This window comes from Xyrauchen texanus, chromosome 12 (genome assembly GCF_025860055.1).
Source record: "Xyrauchen texanus isolate HMW12.3.18 chromosome 12, RBS_HiC_50CHRs, whole genome shotgun sequence".
Taxonomy (NCBI): Eukaryota; Metazoa; Chordata; class Actinopteri; order Cypriniformes; family Catostomidae; genus Xyrauchen; species Xyrauchen texanus.
This window is the reverse complement of record NC_068287.1, coordinates 7,226,827-7,254,273: the sequence shown is the minus strand read 5'-3', so window position 1 is coordinate 7,254,273 and position 27,447 is coordinate 7,226,827. Positions and strand designations below refer to the sequence as shown.

The 27,447-nt window shown below is 41.3% G+C and overlaps 1 protein-coding gene across 3 annotated transcripts in view; it reads right to left on the bottom strand.

Annotated features, from left to right (window-relative positions):
• The window catches only part of LOC127653313 (xylosyltransferase 2-like), a 39,480-nt gene continuing 12,033 nt past the window's right edge, over positions 1-27,447 (bottom strand). Inside the window, exons 2-12 of one of the 3 annotated variants that reach the window (XR_007971790.1) lie at positions 25,878-26,391; positions 24,644-24,816; positions 14,642-14,844; positions 12,049-12,129; positions 10,502-10,718; positions 9,829-10,005; positions 9,219-9,475; positions 5,089-5,284; positions 4,370-4,703; positions 3,162-4,179; positions 2-3,010 (exon numbers count right to left, since the gene is read on the bottom strand). Coding sequence is in view for 2 of the 3 variants with exons in the window: in XM_052139959.1 (XP_051995919.1) it covers positions 3,857-4,179; positions 4,370-4,703; positions 5,089-5,284; positions 9,219-9,475; positions 9,829-10,005; positions 10,502-10,718; positions 12,049-12,129; positions 14,642-14,844; positions 24,644-24,816; positions 25,878-26,391 (2,475 nt within the window). In the remaining variant the exon portion in view is untranslated. Of the gene's footprint in view, positions 4,180-4,369; positions 4,704-5,088; positions 5,285-9,218; positions 9,476-9,828; positions 10,006-10,501; positions 10,719-12,048; positions 12,130-14,641; positions 14,845-24,643; positions 24,817-25,877; positions 26,392-27,447 lie in introns of all 3 variants that reach the window. The other 2 variants (XM_052139960.1, XM_052139959.1) reach the window with 2 other exon arrangements.

The following is a 27,447-nucleotide window of genomic DNA, read 5'->3' as shown; positions in this document are numbered from 1 at the left end:
CTCATTGATTACAGTAATCATGACTGACTGTGAATACTACATTTCTACAATGACATCTGAAACTGAAAACCATTGATTTTCAATGATGCTGCATCCAAACCACTAGGTGTCAGTGTAAGTCCAAGATGACACAAAAACAAATATTACTTAGTGCACTTTTAAAATCATTCTTTATTGAATTAAATAAATTTTAGATTGTTGGGAATAAATCGACACATTTTGTCATTATTTACTCACCTCATGTTGTTCCAAACCCACATGCTGTTAATTTTCTGTGAAACACAAAATTAAATTCTTTAAACAATCTTCTCACAGTTCAGCCCCCTAAAGTAAGAGTAGTCCATACAACTTGTGCACTATATTCCAGGTCTTCTGATGCCATACGATAGCTTTGCGTGAGGAAAAAGATTCTTTAAAAAAAACATATTTGGAATGACATGCGAGTAAATATTGTCAAAATTTTCATTTATGGGTTAACTATTATTTTAATTGAAGATTTTCCCATACAAAAAATAAGTCAAATGAGACCATGCAATTTCACATCTTTATTGTGTCATCTGTTGCTGCCAATCAGCCCAAAAATGAGTCTCTGATTCAATGTGACCCGATCTTTAAGAGTTTAAGACAGGAGTGTACAGACCTTCAGTGACTGAGTGATGATGGAGAACGAGGCATAAAATAAAAGCTGAAGCAACATTCTCAAGTTCTCACCGACAGGTTAAAATATGACTTTAAATAGAAAAATATAATTCATTCATCTTTACATCATTCCACTTGTTTTGTTGTCTAGCACAAAAGCATTGCTGAAGCACATATATGAAAAGGAAAAGGACACTTTTAACCTAAAACATCTAGAAATTCTGTTAAGTACCACTTTAGAACAAGGTTCTGATCATAAACATTAGTAAATGCATGAGGTATCTTGAACTAACTAGTAGTTTTAACAGCATTTATGAATAATTAATGCTAAATTATATAATAAACTATTGTGCAATCATGTTAGTTCACAAAGCATTAAGTGTTAACATATATAACTTTTCATTTTAAAAATGTATTATTATATGTTGAAATGAACATCAACCGAGACTGAACCGTATTAGTCATTGTTAGTTCATGTTAACTAATGTTAACAAATGTAACCTTATTGTAAAGTGTTACCAGTAAATCAAAACCTTAAACAACTCTTTTAAATCATGGGACACTTTAAATCGACCAAATAAGAGTTGCCAAATAAAGAGCAGCATGTTGCACAAGATACGTTTTCCCCAAAGTCAAAAAGCACACAACAAAAACAGAAAACAAATCACAAAATGTGGTGGTTAAAAAAAAGTGACAACCAGTTAATGACATGTTTAAATGAAGATGGACATATTCTAATCCAAATTTCTATTTATTATCTACATGAGTTACCCAAAGATCACCAAAAAGTAAGTTCATTATTTACTCATCCTCAAGAGTCACAAAATGTCCAAGCTGAATTTTTCCATCCAATGAAAGAATAGTGTCCTTTTTGGAGCTTTGCAGTCCGTCTTTTCTGTTCCACTGAAGAAAGAAAATCATACAGGTTTGGAACGACATGAGGGTGAGTAAACCATGATAGAATGTTTATTTTTGGGTGAACTATTCTTATAAACAAAAACAGCAGCTAGTAGTTTGGACAAATAATGGTGTAACTCAAGTCTCCTAATCTTGTGATCTTTACACAAAATACACAAACGACATTAAGGAAACTACTCGTAAGTTGAGAATGAAACTGGAAGAAAAACGTACAAGTGTATGCGCGACCGTGAAATTACATATTGATCTTCAGCAGCGTCAGTTCAGGCAGTCTCGAAAAATAAAGTCCACGTCTTCGTACATTGTGAACTTTGTGCAGTGAACTTCGCAGCAATGGACAACAACATGTCCTTGTTGAGGACTTTCAACATGATGACAAATAGTCACAGTTTTACAAAACTCTGATTCGAAACGGTCTCTGGATGGACGGCTTTAGTTCGTATGAAGTTTCACTTGTTTTGTTGCTGTACACAATGATTCCATGCAATGCTGCGTCTCTGAGCAACATCTGAAAAACCTATTGTTCCGCAGACCAATGATTTTACAAGCTCCGCCTCCTCCTCTGAAATTCAGCCAATCAGATAGGAACTTTGTCTTACAGTAAAGTGCACTTTTTCAATCTGTTCTGAAAGCATAGCGATACAGCCAGAGGACTCCAGCGACTTACTTCCAACACTTTTAAATAAGAGTTTTGGCCACTGTTTTAGAGAGGAAAATAATGTGCACTGCTTGATTTTCTTGTAATAAAGAATAAAAGGGCCATTCACACGGACATGTTCTTGCACCCATCTTCGCTGTTATTTTACTTGTAGTTTAAATGCAAACATGCACTAGATCGGTACATTTTATGTTGTCTTCTTGGATGTAATCAAATGACAAAGTAATTAGTAACTGTAATCGAATTACTTTTAAGCATAAAAGAATGGTGCAATTTAAAAAGGAAAGAGTAGAGAGAGAAACTAGACATGTGGTTTCTTTGTGTGTGCGTGTGCTCTTGCTGTAATGCAGATACACGTTTGAATATTTACTTTTTAAATACGTTTTCAACAGTAGTATGAAGTATTCAAGCACTGGTTTTCATGTTCGCACTAATATGTTTTAATTTAAAAACCATATTGATTTCGCTTTATTTACGCCTCTCATCCACATTGGAACAGCGTTTTCAGTTTCAAAAACACTCTAAATGAACGCATACTTTTTGAAAACAGTGACATTAGGAAACAGAATACAGAAACTTATAAGTTTGGATGTACCCTTAATTTAATGTTTGTCTTTTGTTTTTGTTCTTTTTTTATTATGGACTGTTTACTTGTCTTGAATACTTAAAGATTTTGAAACAATGTTTACTTCATTATAAAATCAGCAATCGTTTCTGTTGCTTGCGTCATGAGCACCACATTTTTGAGACTTTGCTTGAAGTTTAAAGTAATAATTAAAATGTGTTATGAGACACCTGCATTTTGTCCCATTTAGTGTAAGCTAGATATATATCTTTGACTGTCATGACACATTTTGCTGTTTTTCAGCATCTTGTGTCATGAGCACCACATTTTTGAGACTTTGCTTGAAGTTTAAAGTAATAATTAAAACGTGTTATGAGACACGTGCGTTTTGTTCCATTTAGTGTACACTAAATATATATATTTGACTGTCATGACACATTTTGTTGTTTTTTCAGCATCTTGCATCATGAGCACCACATTTTTGAGACTTTGGTTAAAGTTTAAAATATAACATTTAAAACGTTTAGGAGACACCTGCGTTTTGTTCCATTTAGTGTACGCTAGATATATATCTTTAACCATTCTGACACATTTTGCATCCTGCACCTTGAGGACCACGTTTTTAAGACTTCGCATTTAAAGTTAAAGTTTAAAACAGTTAAAAAATTATAATAATAACTTGTGTGTGATTTCATTCTGTTGGGATCCATCAAGCTTTTTTTAAATGGGGAAGAAGAAAAATAAAAGTGTCCTGTGTGCATGGCCCCTAAAATTGTCAAATTGTTCTGATTTGGGTCTTTGTAGCATAAACCCACACTGTAAAATATGTGCTAATAAGACTCAGAACCTTGTAACAACGGATCTGTGTGACAATTGAATAAGGCTCCTACAATGTCTGGCAGTCTTCTTGTGCAAATGTATCTACCTTCTCAGGTAGATTCACCCTCAACTAGTTGCTTAAACCTCAACGATTAGTAATGGGATGATCTCAAAGACCACAACTCGTAAACATCACTCTTATGGACTGTCCTTCAGGCCCTTCACCATTCTCCTCCGATTGTTCGAGTTCTCATGGGCTACCTAATGCGACCATTACTTTTGACAGGCCCCAGTTCTGATTTGGGGTCTGGGGACAAGGAGCTCCAAGAGGTCATAGTGCAGAGTCCTATGGTGGGACATAAAGAGGTCTGCTCAGAGCACGTATTTCCGGTGACCCAGAAGGCCCCAACAGAACTGTCCACCCAGGCCTCCAGCGGCTTGCCCACTAGGGAGATCTTCTTCTGTGCCTCCTGTAGGGCGGGCTCACTGGGCGGCAGCTTCAACACATGGGAGAGCTGCTGAAAGCTTTGCTCCAAGTATACGTTTCCTGGTGGACCTGCATGCATCCAGCCATGGTCTTCTGAAGAGATAACAAGAGGGAGACAAGAATATAGTCACAGCAACAGATAAAAGTCCAAAGCATTAATCAATATTTTTACAAGAAATTTCTGCAGCACTAAAATCAACAAACAAATCTGCAAAAACAATGAAATATAAAAGTTGACTCATCTTCAGTGTACGTCACAAGGCTTTAAGCATTAATGTCTCACCTGTGCGTAGTGGCTCTCGTCCCTTGAAGGCCAGAGGCATGATCAGGAAGCGAGCTTCTGCTACTCGCTCCCACAGCCGCAACACACGCACCGTCCACACTCCAGGCCTGAGAGGGCGCTGCAGGGGCGGCTTGTATTGAGTGAACTCTGCCTCCACATCTATGCTGATGTCATAGGATGCTGCAACTATGTGTGCTGGGTCGATCCACACTATGGTGGCTGTAAGGTTGGGACCGCGAGCCCACTTCTGAACAGCCACCGGCTCGTCCAGGGGTCCCATCACACCGCCAAAGTTACGGAAGATTCGCTCCTTTGGATCCCATTCGGTTCCAACCTAGTCCACAATAGCATCCACAAAACAAAGATGACGTTGAAGCCAACATGAAATAAACATGTTCCTGGTCTTATTGTGCACGATTCCTTGATTTTTGATTCTTATCATCAAAATGTAATAACACACTCCACCACTAAAACAACTTTCATTTTCAGCTGATGTCCCAAATCCCTCTTACTTTTCAATATCCCATTTCATTCTGAAATATGTCAGATTATGGAAGTATAATGGGTTGCGAATGGCGTTTCATGTTGACTTGAAAACGTGTCAAATGTTCTTCAAACTCCAAACCTGTAAATGTAGCTTTTATGTGGTAATCAAACACTGTTTAATATCCTATTGATCTCCCCAGACCCTCTACATTGCACACCTCAGTTCCTCTCACCTCAAGGTGTTTGAGTCTCTCAAACTCATGAAGGTTGTGCTCCAGCTGTAGTGTTGCCTGGGGAACAGCCCACACCTCCAGCATCTCCCTTGACCTTCCAGCCACATTCTGCACTTCCTGCCTCACCAGGTAACCTTGGAAACGGTCATCATAAAAATACAGGTGCACAGAGATTGGGTAGCCAATGGGCTCGAACCTGTGGAAGAATAATTAACTGAATTTAAACAACTGGATAGATGGACAAATGGACATACAAAAAGATAGTGTTACAGAGACAGATAGACAAATGGATGGAAAGATAGACAGATAAAGACGATTCGATAGATTAGTAGATGGTTCGAAAGACAGATGGGTAGACAGAAAGACAGACTGATGGAAAGACAGGTTGACAAAGAGATAGACAGGTAGATGGACAGACAGGGAGACTGACAGACAGAGTTAGACAGACTGACAGGAAAAACAGGTGACAAATGGAAAGAGGTTGACAAACAGACAGACAGGTAGATGGACAGACAGAGGGACAGTCAGACAGACGAGTGGTTGGACACTCAGATGGACAGACAGAAAGACATACGGGTAGATGGACAGAAAGGTAAACAGACATACGGGTAGATAGACAGACAGACATACGGGTAAGATAGACAGACAGACATACGGGTAAGATAGACAGACAGACATACGGGTACGATAGACAGACAGACATATGGATAGATAGACAGACATACAGGTAGATGGACAGAAATTGTTGCGTGTGTAATGTGTCAGCGCTCAATTCATAACATGACGCATGTACGCGCTGCATTCTCAGCGCTGCCAAAAGCTGATTTTTTTCCTTAAACAAACTTGTTTTTTCTCCGTGTCTCTCCCCACTCCTAAACAATCCACTCATCTACCACATCTGGGCTGAATCCGAAAACGTAGGCAGCTGACATGCTTCCTAATCAGTTAATGGCTTAACTAACAGCTGTTTTGAATGAATGGAACTCTTAAAGATCTGGTCTCCGAACAGTTTGAAAAGCAACGTAGTTTCATCCTGCCTCCGTATACAGCCTCCGAATGCAGACTTATCCAGTTTTCAGATGCAGTACCTGTTTCATGGTCATGCCTAAAAAAATCTATTGCCCCCTTGTGGTCTGAGGTTTGTAACCGCCAGAGCAATGCAAGAGCGCACGCAATGTAAGAACAACGGGACCATGCATTGACCAAGTGCTCACATCTGCGTGAAGTACGTTTCATCCTTTAATATAATTACAGTTAAAGTCTTGCATTAACACACACACATAGTTGGAAACACCGGTTATCTGTAGAACGTGAATTACCATAGGGAAAAACAAATCCTGGTTACTGTAATTGTTTATTTCCATGTGGAAAATTAATAGTAGTATCAAATAGATTTAGCTAATTTTAAAGATTTTAAAGTTTGTGTTGGTTTGTTTTTTCCACTTCAAATAAAAGCTATTTCAAGCTATTCAGTGACAAGATATGAGAAGCATGTGGAATATCACCTCTAAACATGCACATCTGTATCAGAAATACATTTAGTGTGATGGCATTGTTTCCCCATACACCACTATAAGACGTGACTGCAATTATCAGACTGATTTGAAGATTATGTTATTATGAATATTGAGTGATTTCAGCTGTATTGAGAGATAAAATATGTAAAGAATAAATGTATACACAGAGGCTGGGGCACACATTCAACAAGGCCTTTGTACATTTAACACTGCTGATCAAACAGGGTTTCTGCAAGTCATGTTTTCCACTAAATGAGTTCATGTAAGAATAATATTAATCAAATATACATTTGTGTTTATCATATTAAAATTGGTAAATGTACCAACATATCAATACAAGGCCGATGAATAATCAATTATTTAATGTAAAACATCATGCTGAGACGTCTGTGATATCTTAAGAGGTTTCATAAGCAAACTGTAATAATATATTACTGTAATGTAATATTAAATTATTATTATTGAATGTAAAAAAATAGTACAACAGTAATATCTGTCGTAATTTCATAACATTCCCTCAAGCATTGTTTAATGGTAAACTGAAGGCATCAGTGTGCACGCAACATAATAAAAAGATGTGTAGTGGTGCACATGCGCTCCTGCGCTTACGAGATATCACAAACATAACATTACTGCATAATATCTATTTCAAATTCAAAACAATTTTAGATCTTTTAGAGCTGTCAACAACCTAAGGAAAAAATCAAGCATTTTCAAGGAAAATTCAAACATATTTCAAACCTTGAAAACCAAACCTTTCAAGACTCTGTACGATACCTGCAGACAGACAGGCAGACAGATGGGTGGATGGACACACAGATAGTCAGTCAGACAGACAGACAGATGGGTAAATGTACAGACAGACTGACAGACAGGTAGAAGGACAGAAAAGTAGACAGACAAACAGGTAGACAGACAGATGGGTGGTCAGACTCAGATAGTTGGACAGGTAGACAGACAGACGGGTAAATAGACAGACAGACGGGTAGATGGACAGATGGGTGGTCGGACACACAGATAGATGGACAGGTAGACAGACAGGCGGGTTGATGGACAGACACAGACTGACAGACATGTAGATGGACAGAAAGGTAGACAGACAAACAGATAGACAGGCGGGTTGATGGACAGACATAGACTGACAGACAGGTAGATGGACAAACGGGTGGATGGACAGATGGGTGGACGGTCACACAGACTGACAAACAGACAGGCAGAGAAACAGATGGTAGACTGACAGCCAGGTAGATGGACAGACAAACAGACAGACAGACGCGTTGATAGACAGACTGTGGTAGGGCGGGGCCGGGTCGTGATGTTACACACCAGGACCCTAATCGGGTTAATTAAGCCTCCGAGAGGGATAAGGGCCGACCGGAGACGGCAGTGCGTCAGTCAGTCAGTAAAACTATTATTTTATTGACTGACTGACACAGACAGTCTGACAGACAGACAGGAAGATGGACAGACAAACAGACAGATGGGTAGATTGTCAGAAAGGTAGACAGACAGACAGACAGACAGACAGACAGACAGACAGTCAGGTAGACAAACAGATACGTTGACTGACAGACAGGTAGACGGACAGACAGGTAGATAGGTAGACAGACAAGTATTCAGATAGACAGAATGTCAGACAGACAGGTAGACATTAGACTGACAAATAGACAGATAGGTAGACGTTAGGCTTGGGACCTTTCAAGCATCGATAATCTGAAGATTTTCCTGATGAATATGGATATATATATATTGGAATTTTTTCAGATATAAATAGGGCTGCCCGTTGCACAGTAGTCTGTGTTTTCAAATATGTTTCTCAACACAACTTTGGTGAAGTGTGAGAGGCAGGGTAAATTACAAGGGGTTGGACGTGTCTGGCAGACGACATGGTGCATTCTAAAATAAACAACAACAAAAAAAACTATATTCTTTAGGTACATACACAGTGCGGGCTCGCCGTCTCCAGAGGCTGCTTAAAATCTGCAGCATCATGGAGTGCAACTCGCATAGTTTTTTCATTAAATTTGACCCAAATCATTATCTATGAACAAAGATAATTTACTCTAGTCATCACTGGATGATATATCATTTATATGTATCTTTCATAAAGCCTACACAATGTATTTCCAGTAACAAGTATGTCTTTTTGTGGTTTGACAGCTTGAAAGAAACCTATTATAGGTTTATAATTTCCAATCATTCAGTTTGCGCAGTTAAATCAGTTTAATACACTAAACGGCAAACCCGGCCACTTTCATTCTTGAAAAAGTAAAAGACCGCCGTAACTTTTGCGTGTATGAATCCTGTGCAAGGAGATCTAAAATACCCATCCTACACTGTGATACCGATGCCTTGCGACCTGCTTCAGTAAATGTTATATCACCCTCTTGTGGTCTCCCAAATCTATTACAGCATGTGACAGTGAATTGCAAAGCATGCAAATTAGGCTTCTAATTTAAATGTCGGCTAATTTTAATATATCAATACCTCGAAAATATATCGATAAAATAATGTAGAGATCAATAATAGACATATCGATAGTTCATGACATGCCTAGTAGACATTTCAACAGACAGGTAGACAGATGGATGAATGGACAGATGGCATTCTCACCGGCAGGTGTCTGTAATGCTTTGAGTGTTCTCCTGTCTACGAAGGGCCAGTCTAAAGAAAGATGAGTATGCAGTACGAGCCACATCATTCAGTGACGAGACCCCATCAGCATGCTCGAACAGACTCTCCCAGTATGCTTTCAGTGCCACTGTACCTGGCGGGTACTGCCCGTACAAATGAGTGTCCAGAATCTCTATGGCCTCTTGGTTCACAGTGGACTCAAATTTACGGGCAAAGAATGTGGGCCGTGTCAGCTGCTGTTGAGCAAGAAAAGAAGAGTTGTGGTAGAGTCTGTGCCTATGAACTGCGGTGATTTACAGCACGTAACCATCATTTGCTAAGACCCATCAGTAGCGAAACTATTCTCTGATGGAACAAGTCTGAAATATTTGAGCATTCATATTACAACATTATACAGCACAACAGTCGGGTTCTCCAACAGCTCATTTTCTCCATTGAGAAAATCATGATTAAACCTTCACTTAAGCGTTGTCCAAAGTGGACAGTCACAGTTGCGCTCTATGTGTACAAGACATTAACAGACACCCATTCGATACAGTGTCTGTCCTGACTCAATATGTCTGTGGGATGAAATAACTATATACTGTACCTGTATTCGAATGAGGTCTGCTGGTTTAAAGTCATTAGGTGAACAGCCGCACCAGTCCACTATGTGCTTATACTGGCACTTACAGCCCAGCTTCCTGTTCCAGTTGGTCACACGCAGGTTATTGTCCACAAGAGTCTCACACATGTGGCTGTTTCCCAGTACAGTGTGAAAGAAAGACTGAAAACCAGACAGAGAGGGATTACACAAATATAACCTCAGGGACACAGCGCTTGTGTTTACTGATAACTGCTGTGCCAATGGAATCAACTAGACTTATATAAACAGCTTTGACTTATGAACAGTGATATCCAACCAGAATTAATATACAACAGTAATGCAGGCCTGAAATGGAGGAGGGTGAGATCTCTAAAGGGGTCGTACAGTATAATCAATTTGTATTGTATTTCTTTGCATTACTACATTATTTTCATGACAATTAAGCACATTATTCCCCAAATTCATAATTCAAAGTTCTTCAGATTTTGTTCGAAAGTGTGCCCAATGTAGATCCCCCAGGGGAAGTTAAAGTATGTCCATATCAAACTCATTTCAAAAATTAAAATTCTGCTTCCATTATATGGCCACTTCAAAGAGCAAGTCCTGACTGCTGGAAGAGCAATATTTGAGCAAACAGAATCAGAAGATGTGAATGAGTGCAAAGATGGTGCAGTACCTCAGCAGGCAGAAGAGCGTAGGTGTAAAACTGCTTGAGCCCCGTCACCAGGTCATCCTGAGAGTTCACCACATATTCCACAAACCTCCGTGTGAGGGAGAACCAGTCCGAGCCTCCAGACACATCCAGCCCCTCAGGGATGGTGCGCTCACCTAGACGCCACATGTGGTTGTCACATTCATGGAACAGGCGATCCAAACCCTGCTTTTTAATGAACCTACACGACGAGAGAGACCAGGATGTTGACCATTGTCACCAAAATTAAATTAAATTGTTTTGCTACAAAAATGTCAATGCAGTATAATTGTCCTCAGAAGGCAACTCAATTCCTCTAAAGAAAACAACTACAACCTTAAGTCATTCGGCATACTCATTTGATATTATTTATTAAGTAATTAAGCATTTTTATTTCAAAATATTATTAAAAGTTGAATTTTTTTTTTACCACCAAATCAAACGTCAATGTGGCATAACCAAAACATATTATTAACATTTGAAAAACGTTTGTCCATCAAACGTCAATGTGGCATAACCAAAACATATTATTAACATTTGAAAAACGTTTGTCCATCAAATGTCAATGTGGTATAACCAAAACATATTAACATTTGAAAAACGTTTGTCCATCAAATGTCAATGTGGTATAACCAAAACATATTAACATTTGAAAAACGTTTGTCCATCAAATGTCAATGTGGTATAACCAAAACATATTAACATTTGAAAAACGTTTGTCCATCAAATGTCAATGTGGTATAACCAGAACATATTATTAACATTTGAAAAACGTTTGTCCATCAAATGTCAATGTGGTATAACCAAAACATATTAACATTTGAAAAACGTTTGTCCATCAAATGTCAATGTGGTATAACCAGAACATATTATTAACATTTGAAAAACGTTTGTCCATCAAATGTCAATGTGGCATAACCAAAACATATTATTAACATTTGAAAAACGTTTGTCCATCAAACGTCAATGTGGCATAACCAAAACATATTATTAACATTTGAAAAACGTTTGTCCATCAAATGTCAATGTGGTATAACCAAAACATATTATTAACATTTGAAAAACGTTTGTCCATCAAACGTCAATGTGGCATAACCAAAACATATTATTAACAGTTGAAAAACGTTTGTCCATCAAATGTCAATGTGGTATAACCAAAACATATTATTAACATTTATTACACTTTTGTCAACAAATAACAAAAATATTATTAGCATATAAATTATAAATACCTCAGGAAAATGTGTGCTAAGTTTTTTACCTAACCAATTGACACATGACTCATTAAGATGAAAACAGAAAAGTTCATCAAACGTATGAGAACAAGATAAATGCAAAGATAACGTTTCTAGGAATTTGGCCAATTAACTTCAAAATGTACATTAAAATTATTTTTCCTGTTCCTTATCTCAGACATCCTTATTTGTCTCTGACCCACAATTAAAAGGAAGAATCTGTGATGCATTATAGATGTGTAACGTCTGTAATAGGTTTACTTCAAGAACGGTCCGTTAGAACGGTCAATGATCTACCTTGCATTTTCTCTGCCGTGAGACTTTAGGAAGTTCTTGTCACGGTTCTGGGAGAGAAACGCCACCAGCTCATCGTTGGTCCTGTTTGAGTCCGATAGTGCAGGAGCAGAAAAAAGAGGAATAAAAAATGAAGGATTAAGTCAGAGATGTAGCGCTGACAGCAGGGTGCGTGGGTGAATGTATAGACGTCTTCAGGAGGGATTTATCTGCTGCTGCCAGGATTTGGTTGACATCAACGTCTGCATGTGCATCAAGCCACATACAGCTATTAGACTTTGCTTTTAAAAAAGAAAACAGCACAGAATTCTGGAGGGATTCTGAACTATTAAGGCGCTGATGCATTACGGAAATCTTCCCAGAACAGACTGCAAAGAAAGAAAGAGATTTGCCTGCTTCATCACGCTTCCACGCAGCTCTAAGCTAAAACCTGCAGACACAAATCTTCCTCTCTTCTAGAATATTAAGATCTAATGAAATGCCGAGGGTTAGGTACTCATAATTTACACAATATCATAAATTCTCTTCCAGCATTTTATATAAGAATTGAAAGAATATCGGCAACATATTGCTTATCAGCTATTTTGTAAGGGAGAAAAATATATCTGGAAATTTGTGAACTGTCATTTCCACCTAATTTTAGGATTTAGATGACTTTTGCCATCATCTGGCAATATCTTCAAAGGCATAGGGAGTTTATGGCAAATATAGTAAGTTGCTATGTGCCTATATCAATGGCAGTGCTGTGTGCATTCATGCATTAAAATTAGTTCAGTTCATTGCTTTAAAAAAAAAAAAAAAAAGTTTACACAACTTTTAATAATGTCACTTGAAAATGTTCAAAAAACTTATTTCAGCTCTGAATTATGTTCCTATAATGCAAAATTCACTTTTACATGGTGTTTGAACATAAACGTGAGTCGGCAGTGTGTGTACACACCCACACTACAATCAGGGCTGCACTGGGAAGAGAAATCGGCCCGGGATTTTACATAGCAACTGGCCCAAAAGTTGTTGGGGGGTGTTCGCTGTCCATTTCTGCATATCGCGGCGCGTTTTGTGGTCCGTTCTGCATAACGTGGCGGCACGTTTTAGCTTATCGCGGCCCAGTCGGTTCGTTTCGCGGCCTACCCACCGGCCCACTCAGTTCTCCCGATGGCCAGTCCGCCCCTGATGGGCCCCAAAATGCGTCGGCCCATCGGGAAAATGTCCGGTATGCCAGATTAACAGTCCAGCTCTGCCTACAATGTTAAAAGTCCACCCACTCCTCTTTCTTATATTTCTATGAATCAAAAACAGTGTCAAAATGAACCGTTTACGTTTCTGCTGTAAAGTGACGTCACGACTGGTGGCAGACTCCACCCTATTATCACAGATGATTTTTTTCCGCACTGGAGCAGATACAGTGAGAAGAAGAATGTCTCAGCTTTGTAAGCGTCATAAGTGTTCTGTTGTTGGCTGTAAAATTGAACATAAGAGTCTTCATGTACTCCCGGCAACAGAGTCACTGAAGAAGTTTCGTTTTTGAAGGAAATGTTCCCCAAAACATAAAAAAAATGTGTGTATGTTTGTGCAAATCATTTTACACTGGACTGCTTTGAATGAGTGTCAATATAAAGCAGGATTTTCAAAAAAATGTGATTCTCAAACATGGATCAGTACCAACTGTTTGTATTCCAGCTTTATATCCTGAAGATGTAATTATCACATTTTAGATTTTGTGAATGTTGACAAATCACCTTTCCGAATGTGCTTGTTAGCTGATTCCACGGCTAATGCAGCTAAAGTTACCATTGTCACTGTTTGTATTCACCAGACTAGAGCTATGTCGGGGGCGGGGAGCAGCAGCTCATTTGCATTTAAAGAGATACACACGAAAACAGCATGTTTTTGATTCCACTAAAAAAAGAGGCTTTTACAACATGGTATATTAAATGATCCGTGGGGTATTTTGAGCTGAAACTTCACAGACACATTCTGGGGACACCTGAGACTTATATTACTTCTTGTAAAAAGGGGCATAATAGGTCTCCTTTAAAATGTGCCCTATTTATTTTTGCCTTTTAGTTTAAATACATTTGAAATGTTAAAATAGCTTAAAATAGTTTATTTATGGGCTACAAAACGTTTATAGCTAATACTGCATGTTCACTTGGCTTCAGACCAACACAAACCAACTTTTCTTGTAACTAATAATCAAAACACATTGGTTATCAGTCAGACCTCTTTTTTTCTCACTGTTTTTTTGCGCACAATTGTATAGATCTATAACATTGGCCATTTATTAGTTATCAGCCATTACATGTCAAAAAGTATCAGTTACATCAAGAATTGGATTATCGGTGCCTCCCTAATTTAAGACATTTTATCATTTTCATAGATAACTACAACTACTATGGGCTTTTTTAAGAGTGACTGGTCGACTTATCGTCCAGATAACTCACTAACTAGTCTGAATAACAATGTTGGAATTGGGTGTGTAACTACAAAAACAAAATGTATCTATAAGCTTGAACAACATTAACACATTTGCTAAAATAAATCTGAAAGGTGAAATAAATAGCAGTGGAAAGTGCATCATTAGCAGTGAGCTGACCTTGTGGGGAAGTCAGTGGCGCTGAGGTTGATGAAGAAGTCCCATTTCCAGTCCGGCATTGAGAGCAGATCATGCATGCTGCGCAGGTATGCCTTCAGCAGACTGGCCCCTCCCCAGATGGTGACCATACGCCAGGGTGTGGTTCTCACGTTGGGGTAAAGCTCCGCTATCTGCAGCACCTCCCGATGCATGTAGTTTGAACGCTACAAGAGACAATATAATGCTCTTCAATGGCCCTATAAGAATAAGCTTTTCAATCAGCAGAGATGATCAATTATAGTATAAACTACTATTACTATTTCTTTAATATTTAAAGTGCGGTTGCTCTTGGATTCTGAGGGAGTTCTAGCTGTCAGATAAGTTTGGGCAACTCTTCTCAGCTGCTGGGACTGTGCTGGTTTCTTGTCAGGAATTTAGTTTCACTTTAAAAGAACTTACTTTTTAGAAGCTAAAACATGAAATAACTTCAAATTAAACTCTAGAATCAAATGAGATATATATACACACAGAGAGAGCAGATGTTGCACCAAAACATATCAAGGTGTGAGAAACTGTTCTTTCAATATCAGGCAGCCTAAACGGGTTCTGACAACCTTCAGCTCCCCAACGCACACACACACACACCTTTGTTCTCCAGAGTGAGCTGACTGACCCCGACATTTGTCTTTAAAAGGCATGTTTTCACACTAGAACGAATGTGAAGCACTATAACTTGCATCTTTGGATGCTCCTGGTCACACATTATTATAGTATAATGCATTTCTCATAGTTACTTGTCTATGAATAAATTGCCTTCAGAGAGCAGTATGCATTCTTCGCACCACTTGCAAGGAAACCGCAGCCGGGATATGCAAGTGCCTTGAGGTTAGTAATTAGGGTGAATAAATAATTAGGGATGTCTCGATACCGATACTGGTTTTGTGCCACTTTTGTGGCCAGAAATGAAGAGCCCAGGCTGAAGCAGAAATGAGAGAGGAGAGAGGAGGCAAGCAAAATTGCAACAGTCTTGTTTCGAAAGTAAAAATCACATTTATTTCTTCCATTGACTAATTGATTTTCAATGCTAGATTATAAACCTTTAAAGACAGACCTACTGTCATGGACTATATTCCATTCAGCTTAAACACTCCCAAGAAACTCCAGGACACAGCTGATTCATTTCCAAGAAGTTTACTGGGAATTTTGTGAAACTGCAATACAGTATAAGAAGTCTATATTATTAATCAAACCCAAATACACAGTAACAGTGTAAATAGCACCGATTAGCTAACATAGCAGTGCAGCTTATATGATTAACACATTAGAGCTAGTAAAAAACAACAGCAGCAATAAACAAAGCTAAATTAGCCTTCTCAATAGTCTTACAAAATTAAAATAAGCAGTAACCTAATGTTACACGATGATAAATACTCACAGACGTTGCCTTAGCAAAAAGGGGAAAGGAAAAGCGATCGACTCAGAAACTGACGACTGGTAGAGCTCGCACATTCCTGTAGCAAATTAGCGCATAGCAATTTTTCTTCCTGTTTCCTAACATGCGCTGGTACTACGTTACTATGGTTACAAAGATAAACAAACCACTGAACTGCTGAAACAGGGTAGAAAACACATTTTAAAGTGACATGACACTCCCCGCTTGGGGTCTTTAAAGAGCCCACAACAATTAACAGAATCAGTCTTTGGGGAAAGAAGCAGAACCACTTCTGTAATAGGCCGAGAAAAAGTCTTTCTGATTCCATCCTTGACGACTTCCACTTGAACCTTCCGAACCAATCCATCTTCTCCTAGAAAGTTTTTTGTGATGATGCCCGTAGGCCATTGATTTCTCTTTGCCTGATTGTCTTTCAAGAGAACTATGTCTTCTTCTTGGAGGTTCGGCCTTTTTCCTTGCCACTTGTGTCGAAGCTGCAATGTTTTGAGGTATTCATGTTTCCACCTGTTCCAAAACATGTCTGCTAGGCCCTGAACCCGCTTCCACTCCTCTCTGACGAGATGCGCTTCCTCAAAGCTTCCTGACGGAGGAGGAGGTGCAGAGCCTGTCTTGAGAGTCAGGAGCATTGCTGGGGTGAGGATGAGAAGAGATTCCGGATCCGATGACACTGGGATGAGCGGTCTAGCATTCATGATTGCGGCTACCTCGGCCATGAGTGTGGTCAGAACTTCATGTGTCAGGTGGGACCTCCTCTGCTCGAGCAGCATGCAGTCCAAAATACGGCGAGCAATGCCAATCATTTATTCCCACGCGCCACCCATATGAGACGCGTGGGGCGGGTTGAATACCCAGGTGCAGCTCTGAGTGTCCAGGTACTCTTCCACACTGTTGAAGCCTGGATTAGTCTTGCCCATCTCCAGCTAACGAGAGGCGCCGATGAAGTTAGTTCCGCAGTCAGAGCGGATCTGCTTTGCTGGGCCCCTGACTGCAAAAAACCTCCTCAAGGCATTGATAAAGCTGCTGGAACTCATTGCTTCAATTACCTCGATGTGAACTGCCCTTGAGCACATGCATGAGAACATCACAGCCCATCGTTTAGAGTTGGAGACTCCTCCTCTTGTGCGGCGTGAGACAATGTCCCATGGTCCAAAGACGTCGACACCTACGTAGGTAAAAGGAGGTGCTACTTGTAGCCGTTCTGCTGGCAGAGCTGCCATCTGCTGATGTTCGGTCTTTCCCCTGAGCTTTCTACAAGTGATACATCTATGAAGCAGACTACTGATGCAGCGTTTAGCTCCCATCAGCCAGAACCCTGCCGCTCGAATGGCACCTTCAGTCAGATGTCTTCCTTGGTGTTTCACTGCTTCGTGATAGTGAGACACGAGCAGGGTTGCGAGATGATGCTGGCCAGGAATGATGATGGGGTGAGTCTCGTTCATGCTCAGATCTGACTGTCCAATCCGACCTCCCACTCTAAGAAGTTGACCTTGGTCTATGGTGGGGTGCAATTTCCACAGGCTGCTGGAAGATGGGATGTTGGATCCTGAGTTGATACACTTAAGTTCCTCTGTATAGCACTCATTCTGGACACTCTTCACAATGCACACTTTGGCCCTCAACAACTCTTCCTCTGTAGAGCGACAGATGTGCCACCCTTGACATTTATTCTGGGTGGAATGGGCAAAGGAACGGGCCACGTGGATGAGGTGCGCTATGGCTGTGAGGAGATTGCTGAACTTGGAGAAGCGTCCAAAGCGTTGTGGGTGTACCACATCTCTGGTAATATGTGTGAGACTTGTCACCACCTGGGGACGCACTTCAGAGTCGGTGTCAGGTTCAATAAGGTTATAAGTCTCTTGAAGCTCAGGTGAATGCGAAGATGCATCATGGAGAAAGGCTGGTCCTTTGAGCCAAGTTGTGCTGCTAAGCAAAGCTGGTGTAACAGTTCTTGACCCAATGTCAGGGTTGAGATGCGTTGGGACATACTTCCACTGGCCGGAACAAGGTGATTGATGGATTCGTTGGACCCTGTTGTGTACGTATACATAGAATCTCCTTGACTGGTTCTGGATGTACCCCAATACGACCTTGCTATCTGTGTAGTAGGTGATGTTGTCGAATGTTGTGTCCATCTCTGTGACTACCATCTCGGCGATCTCGATGGCGAGTACAGCCGCACAGAGCTCAAGTCTCGGTATAGTTAAGCCAGGCTGGGGGGCCAACTTTGCCTTCCCGAAGACAAAGCCAATCTCGGTCTGTTCTTGGTGGCTTGTCACCTTGACGTAGGCTACGGCTGCTATTGCCTTGACTGATCCGTCTGCAATGACACAGAGTTCTCTTTTTAGCGCACCTGCGGTGGAGAAGGACGTGTAAGGGCGTGGTACCTGGAGCCCCTCTAGGTCTTGGAGTGACTGTTTCCATCTAGTCCACTCAATCTCCATATCTTTGGGAAGAGGTGAATCCCAGTCCTCTGCTTGCGTGGTGAGTTTCCTGAGTATAAGTCTTCCATGAACCGTAATGGGTGCAAGGAACCCTAGAGGATCATAGAGGCTGTTCACAGTTGAGAGTACCCCTCTGCGAGTGAATGGCTTCTGATCATCTTTGATTTGAAACATGAAGGTGTCTGTGCGCATGTTCCAGAACAATCCAAGGCTACGTTGGATGGGCAGATCATCAACAAAGAGATTTAGGCTGTTGACGTCCTTGGCGCGATCTTCGGATGGAAATGCTTCGATGACTGCCGGTCGATTTGAAGCAATTTTGTGCAGCCTGAGGTTAGAAGCTGCAAGCATCTTCTGTGCTCGCCCGAGGACGCTGATGGCCTCTTCCTAGGTGCCGAACGACTTTAAAGCGTCGTCAACGTAGAACTCGCGGTCAATAAACCTTCTTGCATCACTGCCATAGTCAGCTTCTGCTTCCTTAGCTGCCCGTCGCATACCATACACTGCGATGGCAGGCGAGGGACTGTTCCCAAAAAGATGAACCTGCATTCTGTACTCAACAATGTCGGAGGTAGGGTCGTTATTCCTATACCACAGGAAGCGGAGAAAATCACGGTGTTCCTCCTTAACGACAAAGCAGTGGAACATGTGCTCGATGTCGGCAGTGATCGCCACCTGTTCCTTCCTGAACCTCATAAGAACACCTAGCAGGCTATTATTAAGGTCAGGGCCAGTGAGCAAGACATCGTTGAGTGACACTCCTTCACATGACGCGCTGCTGTCAAAGACCACACGGATCTTATCCGGCTTCCTAGGATGGTACACACCGAACAGGGGCAGGTACCAACACTCTTGTCCAGGCTGCACTGGCGGGGCAACTTCTGCGTGTGTCTTCTGGAGCATCTTCTCCATAAACTCTAGGAAATCGACTTTCATCTGTGGTTGTTTTTCCAATGAGCGCCGGAGTGAGACAAGACGGTCGAAAGCCTGTTTCCTGTTGTTAGGCAGCCGCTGTCTCGGCGACCGAAAGGGCAAAGGTGCAACTCAACTTTTGGAGCTGTCCTGAGAGCACTCAGCTTCCATTATCTTCAGAAACTCTAGATCCTCCATGGATGGAGCGAGTCTGTGGTCGTCGGAAGTACGAGCGAAGACATTCTGCCCCAAGCAGTCTCCACTGGGCATCATTGAGCCACGGGTGGAGGTTAGTTGTGGAGATTTAGGCACTTGACCAAACACCTCTTTCACTCTGATCTGGTTGTTGCATGGCAGAAGATAACTCGTACGACCGTTCTCTAAGGTGGTTGTTTTGTAACTCCTCACCTCAAGTGGTCTGTGGGCACCTCCGAGGCACACATCACCGACGACGACCCATCCTAGGTCAAGCCTTTGAGCAAACGGAGCATCTCCTGGGCCACTTATCTGCTCACGAACCTTATGTACCTGTAAGATGTCTCTGCCCAGTAAGAGGAGTATTTTGGCATCCGGATCCAGAGGCGGAATCTTATCTGCGATGTGCTTCAGGTGGGCATGATGGTAAGCTGCTTCCGGCGTAGGAATCTCAGTGCGAACGTTAGGGATTTGGTTGCACTCGAGGAGTGTAGGCAAAGAAATGCTTACTATCTTGTCCACCGGCTCCACAGTGTAACCGCTGGCTCTCCTCCCCGCTGTCTCCGAACGTCCCGCACAGGTCTTGAGTGTATATGAGTAGGAACTTCCGGAGATCTTAAAAACCTCGAAGAACTCCGACCGCGCCAGGGAGCGATTGCTCTGCTCGTCCAGTATGGCGTACATTCTCTTGGACTCCTCCCTGCGTCCGTTTGGGAACACGCTGACGAGGCAGATCTTAGCACATGCTCTGGCACTCAATCCTTCACCACATACTTGAGTGCACGTCGACTTGACCTCCTGGATCTCTGCTCTGTCCTCCTCCCCGCCGTCATCTGAAGTGGAAGGGAATGACTTAGATTTCCAGGTAGGTGGGCAGGGGTGAAGCGCTGTCGCATGAGCGGTGCTCTCACACTCTGTACATTTTATCTCAGCTGTGCAGTTCTTTGCAAGATGCTCTGTGGAGGAGCAACATCGAAAGCAGATGTAATGATCTTTCAAAAGCTGTTTGCGATCATTTATGCTCTTTTCACGGAAGCCTCTGCATTTCCTCAGAGGGTGGGGCTTTTTATGCAGAGGGCAGTATTTATTTGGATCAATTCGTTCTGTACTCTCTTTACACTCGTCCTTAGCAGTTCCTGAGACCTGCGTCTTGTGAACATAAACGGATGTCTTTGTAGGCCTCTCCCACTTACTCTCTCTCTCTCTGCTGGAGCTTGCATGAAGAGGTTAAAGCTTGGGTCGGTGCGAGCCCTTGCCTCCGTGGCGATGAAGTTTACCAACACTGAGAAAGGTGGGAAGCTAACGAAATGTTCCTGTTTGTATCTTGTACCAAAGTAAAGCCACTTTTCTTGTATGTTGTATGGGAGTTTCTCAATGATGGGCTTAATTCCTCTAGAGGTATCCAAGTACGACAAGCCTGCCAGATAGCCGTCTTCCTTGGCGGCTTGTAGCTCTGCCAACAGGTCGGCTAGATCCCTGAGTCTCTGTGGATCCTTTGTTGTGACCTTTGGAAAGTTTTCTAGTTTGTTGAATAAAGCCTGCTCGACGGCCTCTGGTGAGCCGTATATTTCGTCGAGGCGCCCCCATGCCATGTGCAATCCAGTTGCTGGATCCTTGATGTTGACTGTTTTTATTCTTCTTACTTGTTCTGTTGATTCTTTACCCAGATACTTGGTGAGGAGGTCGAGTTCTCCTGCGGCAGACAGGTCTAAATCGACGATAGCGTTCATGAACGATGTTTTCCAGGCCCAATAGTTCATTGGCTGGTCATCATATGTGGTGAGGCCTGAAGTCACCAGGTGGCTGCGGGCGAGGTATTTGATGAGGTCTCCAGTGGACGTAGAATGGTCATAGCTAGCTCCATAAGGCATCCTGTGAGCAGGTGCGTGTGTAGGAGATGAGGAACCCAGTTTGAAGTTCTGTTGCGGACGATTCCCACCAAGCTGAAGAGCTGGAGAGGAGTTGAGAGGCTGATTGAAGCTTTGTTGTGGCGGTGCCCCACTGGTCTGAGGGGCCTGAGGAATTTGGTGTGACATAATGTCGGCAGAAGCAACAGCTTGGGTTTGACTTGCGTTGAGTGGTTGGGGTGTTGAAGAGATTACATTAATTGGTTGAGGGTGTGGAGAATGAAGCGTTGGCGAAACATATTCACTCCCTGTTCTGATGGGTAGACCCCTGCTGCTTAGGCTGGCTTGTGCCGACACATAGGCTGTGACGCGCTGGTCTTTGACCGATTGAGGGACCGGGCTGTTAGCTTTACTGCATACTTCAAAGCCCATATCTTGTAAACCAGCCACAACAGCATTTGCCTCTGCTATGGCAGCATCCTTTTCTTTTTCATCATTTAAAGCATCAAGAATAGCTTGAACTCGTGCCTGCTCCACTTTAAGTTGAATTTCTTTTAGCGCATGTGCCGCTCTAGCTTGCGATGCTTCAGCCTTTGCCTTTGCCATGGCGACGGCCATGCTAATCTTCGAGCTGGACAATGTACCAGATGAACGACTGCTTCTTGAACGCACAGTCTCAGATTGGTTATCTCCATTTCCTTTTTTACTTTTGCTACGTTGTGACATTGTGACTCACAGTGTTTTCAATATCAGGGGAAGGAAGCTAGTGTGAAGCCGACAGGGCGCTGTAGTGTTAGCCGCTTATCTCCCGGTATTGAGTTGCTTCGTAGGATGGCAATCCTTGTGTCCCTCATTAGCTGTGTTGCCGTCTTTTCACTGTCATGGACTATATTCCATTCAGCTTAAACACTCCCAAGAAACTCCAGGACACAGCTGATTCATTTCCAAGAAGTTTACTGGGAATTTTGTGAAACTGCAATACAGTATAAGAAGTCTATATTATTAATCAAACCCAAATACACAGTAACAGTGTAAATAGCACCGATTAGCTAACATAGCAGTGCAGCTTATATGATTAACACATTAGAGCTATTAAAAAACAACAGCAGCAATAAACAAAGCTAAATTAGCCTTCTCAATAGTCTTACAAAATTAAAATAAGCAGTAACCTAATGTTACACGATGATAAATACTCACAGACGTTGCCTTAGCAAAAAGGGGAAAGGAAAAGCGATCGACTCAGAAACTGACGACTGGTAGAGCTCGCGCATTCCTGTAGCAAATTAGCACATAGCAATTTTTCTTCCTGTTTCCTAACATGCGCTGGTACTACGTTACTATGGTTACAAAGATAAACAAACCACTGAACTGCTGAAACAGGGTAGAAAACACATTTTAAAGCGACATGACACCTACCATGAGCTCAGAGGTTGTTTATCTATTATATATGCTTATGTTGAAGCCATTCATCAGCATTATTTCAACTTCATTGTTTAAAATGATCACCTTTAATAGCAGAATTCCCATTGAACAACTATATTACCCATGATCCAGCAGAGAAAGTTTCAGAAATTAGAGAACCGCTGCCAAAAAGCCAGCAAAATAAGCCCGGAAGCGACAACCCACTCCCATGACACACTAAATGATGCAAACGAGTCGGTCTCCCTTCACTCTCAAATTAATTATATAGGTGTGTATATTGGAATATTTCGCAATAAACAAAGTATATTGTTTCTATACTTCTAATCAACATCCTAAAATCAATAGTTTTATATATTTCCATTAGAGCCGGGACTTTAACGCGTTAATTAAGATTAATTAATTAGACTTTAACGCGTTAATTAAGATTAATTAATTACACAAAAAATAACACGTTAAACATTTTTTACGCATTTTAATCACAATTATTTTTGCACCGCGGAACGTTTCTCACTGGATGAGTTTCGGCGGACCGATTATACTGGAGCACCAACTAGCGTTCATGACTTCAGACAACAACAAACCACAGTGAACATGAACGAAGAAGCTGACGAGACCGCTTTGGTTGGCCCTGTGGATGGGAAATTTTGTTATAAAAAACGAACGGATGGAAGCGTCGATAAGAGCATGGTTGTGTGCAAGCTATGCAACAAGGAATTCGCATATCACCGCAGCACATCGAGCCTCAAGTATCACCTCAACGCATTTTCATCAGGATATTGGAAGAATAGGGACTAAGGTCAATCACTGGCACTTTTTTTTTATTTTATTTTAAATGGTACACTTTATGTTGAACTATGTATTATGTTGTTGGTGCAACTGGCACTTTATGTTGAACTCTTTATTGTTTTGGCCAAGGTTACTGAGAGTTGGACTTAGTCTTTTATGGCCTCTGAAGCAACAGAGAGATGTTTTCTAATAGTCAGGGTTTCCAATGTTCTGAATGTACTTGAAAGTATTGTGTTTTACTTAAAAAAAACATAGTTTACAGAAGGTCTACCTACCTATAGGCTACCTGAATTTCTGAAATGTACTATATTTCTAAATATGCTATTGCTACACTTAATGGCAAAAATTGCACTGGTCTGCTGGACTTGGTTGAACAAACATAAACAATATTTTGTTGCTTAAGCTTATGTATTCAGTCATTACTCAATGGTATACTAAAAATCCATGTGAAAAAAATTACTTCTCACTGTTCTCAGGTCAAATATTTATGCAATTAAAATGCGATTAATTTCGATTAATTAATTACAAAGCCTCTAATTAATTAGATACATTTTTTTAATCGAGTCCCGGCCCTAATTGCCATAGATCTATTTTTCCGATTTTGTCATTCTCAATGCTTCATGGGATTGTACTCTGTGCCCTCACGAAAGACGCCAAGTACACAAACTTGTACCTTTGTCTTTTTGCCGGATTTTCAAATACATTTTTGTCTTGAAACTGTAATATTGTGTGTTGGGGCAACCCACCCTCACAATTTTTTTTATGTCTTTTGAGTTTCAGTTGCTAAAACCAATAAAGTCAGCTCTAAATGAGAAACCGGCATTGTATTGGTAAGTACCGAAAAGGAAGTATCGGTCCTTGTCTCCAAAAATTGGTATTGGGACATCCCTATAAATGATGAAAGAATTTTCATTTTCAGCTTAACTACCCCTTTTAAAAAAATAGAACCTATTGAGATCAATCTTACCTTGTCCACATGGATGTAGTAAAAGTGGTCTTTGTGATAGATGGCTTTGAGGAGACGCTTCAGCTGTCGGACTGCTCGTCCGTGAACCACCAGCACAAATACCACCCTGACAGGGTTCTCCACCTTGGAGAGGTCAGTATCGAAATCTGCATTCTGGACAGCACTGGAAATTACTAAAGAGAGACGAGGAGATAACAAATGACTAGATGTCAATCAAGGTAGCCTTTAAACGTGATTGGATGTGATAATGCAAGATGTTAGTGCAACAATGTACTTTACACAATTATGCAGATGCGAACGCTTGGTCAGTGTACTATAAGTGAAGGGTCTCCATGAACATATTTAACATACGTTTATATGTTACTGTGTTGGTAACAAACCTCAGTACTCAAGAGGGCGAGTTACCTTTAAATGTCTGCATCATTAAACGTGTTATTTTTCAAGAAGTTGGTAAACATGTCAACATACTTAATGTGCAATCTTGCTTAGGCAGATTAGGCAGACAAACTGCACCACTTAAGGTCATCCGGGTTTTGAGAGTCATCTTTTCTACTTCTCGGATCACGGTGCGATCTCTACTAGTAAGCTTATAAAATAATTTAAACTCAAATCAGTTACATGTCTTGTTAATTTACACATTTGGCAAGTAGTCAATGGTGGATTTTAGCTATCAATTTCTCTCTTCTTACATAAACCCGACTGTTGAATTAGTTTACACTCATTTCTGCTATGACCTTGTCGTAACTCAGATAATGCAATGTGTACTTAATTAATTAATAATAATAATTCATTATATTTATATAGCGCTTTTCTAGGCACTCAAAGCGCTTTACATAGTATCGGGGGAATCTCCTCAACCACCACCAGTGTGCAGCATCCACCTGGATGATGCGACGGCAGCCATAGTGCGCCAGAACGCCCACCACACACTAGCTATTGGCAGAGAGGAGATGGTAGATTGATGTAGCCAATTCAGGGATGGAGATTAATACAAGGCCATGATAGATGGGGGCCAATGGGGGGAATTTGGCCAGGACACCGGGGTTACACCCCTACTCTTTACGAGAAGCATCCTGGGGTTTTTAATGACCACAGAGAGTCAGGACCTCGGTTTAACGTCTCATCCGAAGGAGTTATCAATCGTGGCTGCCGAGTTACACATCAGACAGACTCGAGATTGCATAGATTTCATTTGCTGTTATGTATGTTTGAGGCATTAAAAGAGTTTTATTACCACGCTGTGAACAGAACTGAGGCAGAGACTGTGGCATGAGCTGTCCTGCTTGGTGCTGGCATACGATGTTGGCGATCTCTTGTTTACATTGTCGTGAACCCGCACGGTGGAGGGCAGATAGGGCGTCCTTGCCTGAGATCTCACATTTGGGGACAAAGTTATTACTTTGAATTTGAGGAGCACCCTCAACGCTGCCTGGTTCTCCTAGAGCCACTAGATGGATTTTAGCTATTTCGCCTGCCCGAGACTCGCTGAAGTTACGGCTGCTAGAGGGATCGTAGTGTCCAACTTTTTCCACAACCACTCCATCATCTGGCCCACCAAGACTCTTATCCTTCAAAGAGGGCTTGCTTCTCCGTCTAGACCCATTTCTGATAATCCTGGTCACAGTGGGCCGATCCAGGCGCTGCTTCCACTGGCTGTGGTTTGCTCCAGATAGGCTGTTTTGAGCCACAGGGTTCATTTTGTGGTCTTGCCCATTGTGGTTGGGCAACTTTGATCGCCTGTGCTTCCGCTAAGAAAGAAACAGTAAATAAATTAGAGGTGTGACACCATACTAAGACTTGGCAATATATAAAATACCACAACGATTTTGATGGTGATATATATTTAAGTAACATTGTGAATTTTGCAATCATCTTAATTAGTGGTCGACGATATGTCGACGATATATCGCTGAGGGTGATAAATCGGCCAATATTTGGTATGTTTAAATGATCACTGCGAAAGAAACCCCACCACACACACAAATACACGCACATACTCAGTGCTGTCACCACATAACCCATGTGTCAAACTGACTTAATTTCAAGTGGCCAGTGAGCTAATTTTTCTATTTTGTGATTGTAAGAAAATGTTTTGTTATTTTGTTTGCCGTTAGAAATTCCAAGAGAAGAATCAGCCGAGTCTGATGAAAGGAATCTTTAAAGAAGACCCAACTTATTCACACTGTCAGAATATTTCAATTTAGCCCTATAAAAATTAGGTGTTCAATTTTCATCTGCATCCCAACCTCAAAATCAATGCTGTACTGTCAAATGTGCATTTCAATGCACATAACATAATATTATTTGCATGGGTGCTACCAAAGCAGGTGCTGGCGCCACATTTTCAAAGGGCCCTTTGAGGGCACAAATAAACCCTGATGTAGCTCAGGCTGAAATAGTTTGACACCCCTGTTTTAGGCTATTCCTCGACCGACGCACATTAATACAAGTCCAGCACTGCAGGCTTTTAGACGTGCGCACAACAGCACCACTACTGAAAAACTTCCTAGTGGAAATACTGGACTTGTGTGGCCTAACTATTTCTGATCACTAAAGGGGAACCATCTGGACTATTTTGAATAATTTTTGTATATAAACATGCACTAGACAGACGTCTTTGACCGGTGTCATGTATCTCAGGCCGCTTTTAAAAGATGTGGTGACAAGTTACATCTCTAAAAAGAAGACTGTATCATCAGCTGCTCTACCTGTTGCTCTTTTGAGCACAAATGTTTACTTGTGTTGTTGGCAGTAGTAGTGCTGGCGATTGCAGCGCAAAATGGAACGGGACACCCGTTTACAGT